The 6,611-nt window shown below is 36.2% G+C and overlaps 1 protein-coding gene across 1 annotated transcript in view; it reads left to right on the top strand.

Annotated features, from left to right (window-relative positions):
- LOC128249315 (GATA zinc finger domain-containing protein 14-like) overlaps nt 1-6,611 on the top strand; it is a gene marked incomplete at both ends in the record, with an annotated part of 282,969 nt that overhangs the window by 246,295 nt on the left and 30,063 nt on the right. Inside the window, one exon of the mRNA XM_052972578.1 lies at nt 519-590. Within this exon, the coding sequence (XP_052828538.1) occupies nt 519-590 (72 nt within the window). The remainder of the gene's footprint in view (nt 1-518; nt 591-6,611) is intronic.

The following is a 6,611-nucleotide window of genomic DNA, read 5'->3' on the forward strand; positions in this document are numbered from 1 at the left end:
ATGTATGTATGTATGTATGTATGTATGTATATATGTATGTATGGATATATGCCTGTATATATGTACATATACACACACGCATATGCATGCATACAAAAATATATTATTTGTATGAGTATGTATGTATGTATGTATCATTTAGAGGCACTTGATTATTTATTTATTTATTTATTTATTTATTTATTTGTTATTCTAATTTAAACATGACTAGAAGTCTGATTCCAGAACTTCTTTAGTCCGTCTAAAAGCTGTTATAGAGTCCACCTCTATGGAAACTACAACAACACAAACACAAACACAAACACAACAGCCACCAGAACGTCAAAGACAACAACAACAACACTAACAACTTCATTATCATTATCATCATCATCATCATCATCATCATCATCATCAACAACAACAATAGCAATCATCACCAAAAATTATTCTCATTACTCCTACATCTACCCTCTACAATAACTACATTTGATTGGCAGCTAATTTTAACAAACAAAAATACAAAAAAAAAACATTACAAAAAAATCATAATAATAAGAATGATAATAATAATAATAATAATAATAATAATAATAATAATAATAATAATAATAACTAATGAAAATAAATGAAAATTTGTGCAATTATTAAGAAGCAAATCTATATTACGCTAATTGGAAATTAATCACCTGATGTTGGGTGTTGGTAAGGTTGGTCATATTGATCTCCTATGATTTGATTCATTGCTGCTATGAAATATAGTAGAAGGGTTAGGGTTCAACTTACGCCCAATATATTCTGGGGCGGAGCAGCGGTTGACTTTCATATATCAATCAGGCCTTCACCAATATATCATTATCAGAATAACAAAGTTTGTTATAAAATATAAGACAAAATAAAACAGTAAAATTGAATTAAATTAAAACAGAACGTGTCGTGGGTGTGCGGTAGGGTGAGGGCAAGTGACGACTGAAACTAGGTAAGTAGCTCAGTGAGGCGAATCTGCGACTTCCGTTTCGATTCTCAGATAGAATGCACTCATTTCCCCACTTAATGGAAAAACGTCATCAATTTCTTAGGAATTTAAATGGTTATGACTCATTAAGAAATTAATGTCTTCTGGTGAGTGTAGCAAGTGCTTTGTGACAAATGGAGTATTTCTTAATCGTGTCACACTGTATTCCTTTTTCGAACCTTGTCTCATCTCCATTCGCTTTACTTGTACAGGAAAACGTCTTCAAACAAAGAAATGTTTGGGTTAATTTCCAGTGTCATTTTTAACTTGCAGAAACGCAGTGAGCTGGAAGAATCGTTAGCACGCCGGATAAAAAAAAATTAGCGGTATTCCGTCCGACTTTACGTTCCGATTTCATACGACGCCGAGGTGGACTTTGCCTGTCACCCTTTCGCGACCGATAAAATAAATACCCGTTGAGCACTGGGATGGATGTAATCGACTGTCCTCCTCTACGAAATCTACTGGGTTTTTACCAAAATTCGAAACCATTATTTTAGCGTCTAGAGAAGGTGGCGAGTTGATAGAATCGTTAGCACGCCGGTCAAACCGCTTAAGAACATTTCGTCCGGTATTATGTTATAAATTGAAATTTTGCCGTAGTCGATTCTGCCTTTCACCCTTTCAATATTGGTGAAATAAGTCACAGTTACGCTGTGGGGGTCGATGTAATCGACTAACCTTTTCCCCATAAAAACCTCTCCTCACCGCAAAACCTGACGTAATGCCATTAAGCATTTGCTAAGGACTCTGCCAGCACGCCGCCCTAAGATGAGATTTTAATAATTCAATAAGAACTTAATGAAGTTCTAATTCTTTCAACACCTGCTGAAACAAGTTTTGAACACCTGTGTCAAGAGCTGTTTAATAGTCAATAAAATCTACAAATACTTCGCCATTGCTCTCGCTGTGTCTTTTTCTTTCTTTGCTTTTTTTTTTAGTGATGAACTCTTTTTAGGTAAGAATTGCAATATTACTTTGTCCGCAGGGCAGCGAGCTGGCAGAGACGTTAGCACACCGGGCGAAATGCTTAGCGGTATTTCGTCTGACGCTACGTTCTGAGTTCAAATTCTGCTGAAGTCGACTTTGCCTTTCGACCTTTCGGGGTCGATTAAATAAGTACCAGTAACGCAATGGGGTCGATATAATCGACTTAATCAGTTTGTCTGCCCTTGTTTGTCCCTTCTGTGTGTAGCCCCTTGTGGGCAATAAAGAAATAAAAAATAAGAAACGTTCGCACGCCGGGTGAAATGCTTAGCGGTATTTCCCAATGCGCACGCAGTTGGACTGAACCCGGAAGCATGTGTTTGGGAACAGGATTTCTTACCACACAACACAGCCATGTTCACCACGTATTTCACAACATATATCTTTTACAAGATCATTATTTATTTATCTATTTTACATCAGATTATAATGACTAATAAAGTTTCTCATTCTGTTATACAATTTTAACTTTGAACATTTGGATTATATTCGTTTCGATTAACGATTACCACCTGTTGTCTTCTACAAACTTAAACCAATATTCCTTCACAATTCCCTGCACAAAACATATTACAATCTTTGTCTTTGATAACTTCACTTTTTGGCTGAAATGTATTTTATTATGGAGCTTTTTAGCTTTGGGAAGAACTTTACTAGCGTGCGTTTTATTTTTCAATTGCGTCACAAAATTTTGTGAATGTTCTCTCTTTACCTTTTTAAAATTCTTTTTTTTATTCCATCGTGGTTTCGTTTTTATTGCTCAAATGCTGATATCGTCCTTTACATTCAGATGATATCACGCCGCTCGATTTTATAGATCTTTTTTCCTTCAGTTGCCGCTAATGTGTCGTCTGCTAACCACTTCAATAGCTCTTTTATATTTCTTTGGCCATCTTGCGAGACCGCATCTTAACTTTTATCCCACGGTTCTTCTGGGTGACTTTCTTCCTCATATTACCAACATTGAACGAATCTTCTTTTTCTTTTTGTATTTTGTTTTTTCAAAATTATATTCATTTAAATTTTTTGCAAGACCGTGTTTTTTTTTATGTTTTAATAATTTTATTGCTATCAAGACATAATTTAACTCTTGCCACATGTTCAGGGTATTGCTACACTAAAAAGAATGGGTGTATCTTTTATATTTTATATTTCATCTTTTACTTGCTTCACTCTTTAGAATGCGTCCATGCTGGGGCACCGCTTTGAATTATTTAGTCGAACAAATCTTCCACAATATTTATTTTCTCTTCTAAGCTTAGCCCTTACTCTATCGATCTCTTTCTTGCCGAACCGCGAAGTTACTTAGATGCAAATAAAACAACAACGGCTTTCAAGCGGTGGTGGGGGACAATCAGAAACACACACACACACTCACACACATACATACACACATTCATACATACATACATACATACATACACAACACACACTCATATATATATATATACATACATACATATATATATATATATATATATATATATATATATATATATATATATATGACGGGCTTCTTTCAGTTTCCGTCTGTTAAATTCACTCGCAAGGCCCGCTGCTATAGCAGAAGACACTTGCCCAAGTTGTTGCCCAGTAAAACTAAGCCGAGGACCATGTCCTTGGGAAGCGAATATCTTAGCACACAAGCACATCAGCGTCTGTTCTCATCCTGCAGCTTACTAATTTACCATCACTGCTGGACTATAAAAAATCTATATTTCAAACATTTTTAAGAATCTGGCAATCAAAAGAAATCCAAATGCAAAGTTTTCTAGAATTTCACATACGACATTCAAAACGAATGAAAATCTTGTGTTATTTATGAAACTCGACTAAATAGCTACCTCGATCATTTAAAGTTCTTCAACCGAAAATGTCCAATAGTACTGACTTTATTTTTAGTTTCCCACCATAATATTTACATCTTTAACCAAATTCCGATCTTTTGAAGTTTATTGGTTAACTTCTGAAATTGTATCACGAAATCCGTCTATTGCTGAAGTATTAAACTGTTATTTGTGACGCTATATGATTTTCCTGTAAGTCTCGTCTATATAGTTTAACAGGTTTATTTGCATAAGATACACAGTTGTATTAAGAATAAATACACAGAGCATGGTTTCAGATTTTGCTGTACACAGGGCAAATAACGATGTATTTATTGGTTGGCATATATAAGAACTGATCAGCAAAGGGCTGTGTTCGCTGAATTCATAAACTAAATCCAGGTTTATGTTCAAAAGTCCCGATACATCTGGCTGACTAAACACATGTCACAACAACTAGGTATCGGAATCCCCTACGCCAATGAGTCAACTATATTATGAACACAATATTAAGGGAAAAGTTCTCCTGTGACTAAAATATTTACATTTGAATATTACGGAAAGTACTAAAAATAAATATGCAGTCATTTTTACTTAGTACCAGTTTTGTTCAGAGTAATGCCTATTCCGTCACATTAACCACTATTGCCTCGTGAGAAAAATTACCGTTATGGTATTCCCTATAGTAAAGTATCAATTTTCTGTCCATCATGTTTGTAAAGTAAGGTGTTTCGATATATGTCCTACTAATTAGAATGCCCCTTCTTAGAGTAAAGCATGTACATTCCATGCCTGTGTATTTTAGGTGGGTTCTCAATTTGTAATTCACAACATCAGCAACATGTCCGGTTTTTCTGAATACACACTATTGAAAAATCTAAAGATCCCTTTGGCTGTTTAGGCAATGCGGAATCTTATATACAAGTTTAGCTGGTTTGAACCTATCTTTGCCATATAATGCAAGAACTAGACAGAGTCTGATGCTGACGTATGCGCAGTTCATTATGCACTATTCAACAAAAAAAAACTTGCGTTCGTCTATGTAACTGTCTCTCTGCAGTTATGCGTATATGTATATATATGTGTGTGTGTATATATGTATATACACATATACATACATACATATATATATATATATATATATATATATATATATACACCCAAACATACACACATGTATACATATACATATGCAGATATATAGAACTTCGGCAGAATGTCCATATTGAAGATCAATTTTTGTGAAAATGTCCGCAGATGATGCATGTTGATGGGTTGGGATCAATGTGGTTAACAGGATGTTACTTCGAATAAAATGACGAGCATGTTGAGGTGTATATTGGTACAATGAAGTTAGACATGTTTTAATAATATGGTTCACGCTGAGAATACGACCTTTTAGTAACTCTTATATATGCGTCTTATCAGTAGAGGTATGTACACGGAGATAGAACGATGAGATAGGTCTAGAAGACTTATCAAGGCCTGAAATATGAAGAGAAGCTGTTAATCGATTACGTTGACCTCAATGGCGAACTGGTGCTTACTATATCGACGCATAAGGGACAACGGCTGAAGTCTCGAACTTAGAACTTAAAGACGAACGTAGTACCGATAAGCATTGTGTCTGGCGGGCTATAGATTCTGCGAGTTGGCAACCTTAACGAAAAAAATAATATAGTAGTAGTTGGAAGAATTATAGCTATTATAATAGTGTTTGGTATTGTTAGTAATAATAATAAACCAAGGCGGTGAGCAGACAGAATCGTTAGTACGCAGCTTTGGCGAGGAAATTAAGTCGATTACGTCGGCCCCAGTGCGTAACTGGTACCTATTTCATCCGCAAAAGGATGAAAGGCAAAGGTCGACCTCGGCGGAATTTGAACTCAGAACGAAGTGGCAGACGAGATACTGTTAAGCATTTTGCCCGGCGTGCTAACGATTCTGCCAGCTGACAGTCATATTATTAGTAATAATTATTGTAATTATGATTTCAAATTTTGGCACAAGGCCAGCAATTTCATGGGATGTGGTAAGTCGATTACATCGACTCCCAACTGGTACTTATTTTATCGACCCGTAAAGATGAAAGGCAAAGTCGATCTCAGAAGAATTTGAACTCAAAACGTAAAGACGGACGAAAGCCTCTGAAGAATTTTGCCCGGCGTGCGAACGATTCTGGCAGCTCGCCGCCTTGATAATTATTGTGATAATGATAAATGGTAATAGTAACGAGAAGAACGAACGACCGAAAGAAAGAACGAACGAACGAAAGAACGAAGGAACGGACGAACAATTGAACGAAAAGTAGTGCAGCAGAGAGGAATTAAAATCAAAAATACAATATGAAATATTCTCTAACAGAGGTATTGTGTAATGATAGATTATATAACCAGCCTCTCTGACATTATCATACCTTTCCGCTGTTTTTATTCTTCATAGCCACACATACACATACACACACACACACATGCATATATACAAATATATATATATAAATATATGTGTGCGTGTGTGTGTGTGTGTATGTGTGTGTGTGTGTGTGTGTGTGTGTGTGTGTGTGTGTGTGTGTGAGGCGCAATGGCCCAGTGGGTTTGGGCAGTGGATTCGCAGTCGTAGGATCGCGGTTTCGATTCCCAGACCGGGCGTTGTGAGTGTTTATTGAGCGAAAACACGTGGCAGAGGGTGGTAGCTTTTTCTTCCTGTTCCGCTGTACTTGTATTTCAAAGGGCCAATCTTGTCACACTATTTGTCACGCTGCATCTCCCCGAGAACTACATTAAGGGTACACGTGTCTGTGGAGT

Source organism: Octopus bimaculoides, chromosome 13 (genome assembly GCF_001194135.2).
Source record: "Octopus bimaculoides isolate UCB-OBI-ISO-001 chromosome 13, ASM119413v2, whole genome shotgun sequence".
NCBI lineage: Eukaryota > Metazoa > Mollusca > Cephalopoda > Octopoda > Octopodidae > Octopus > Octopus bimaculoides.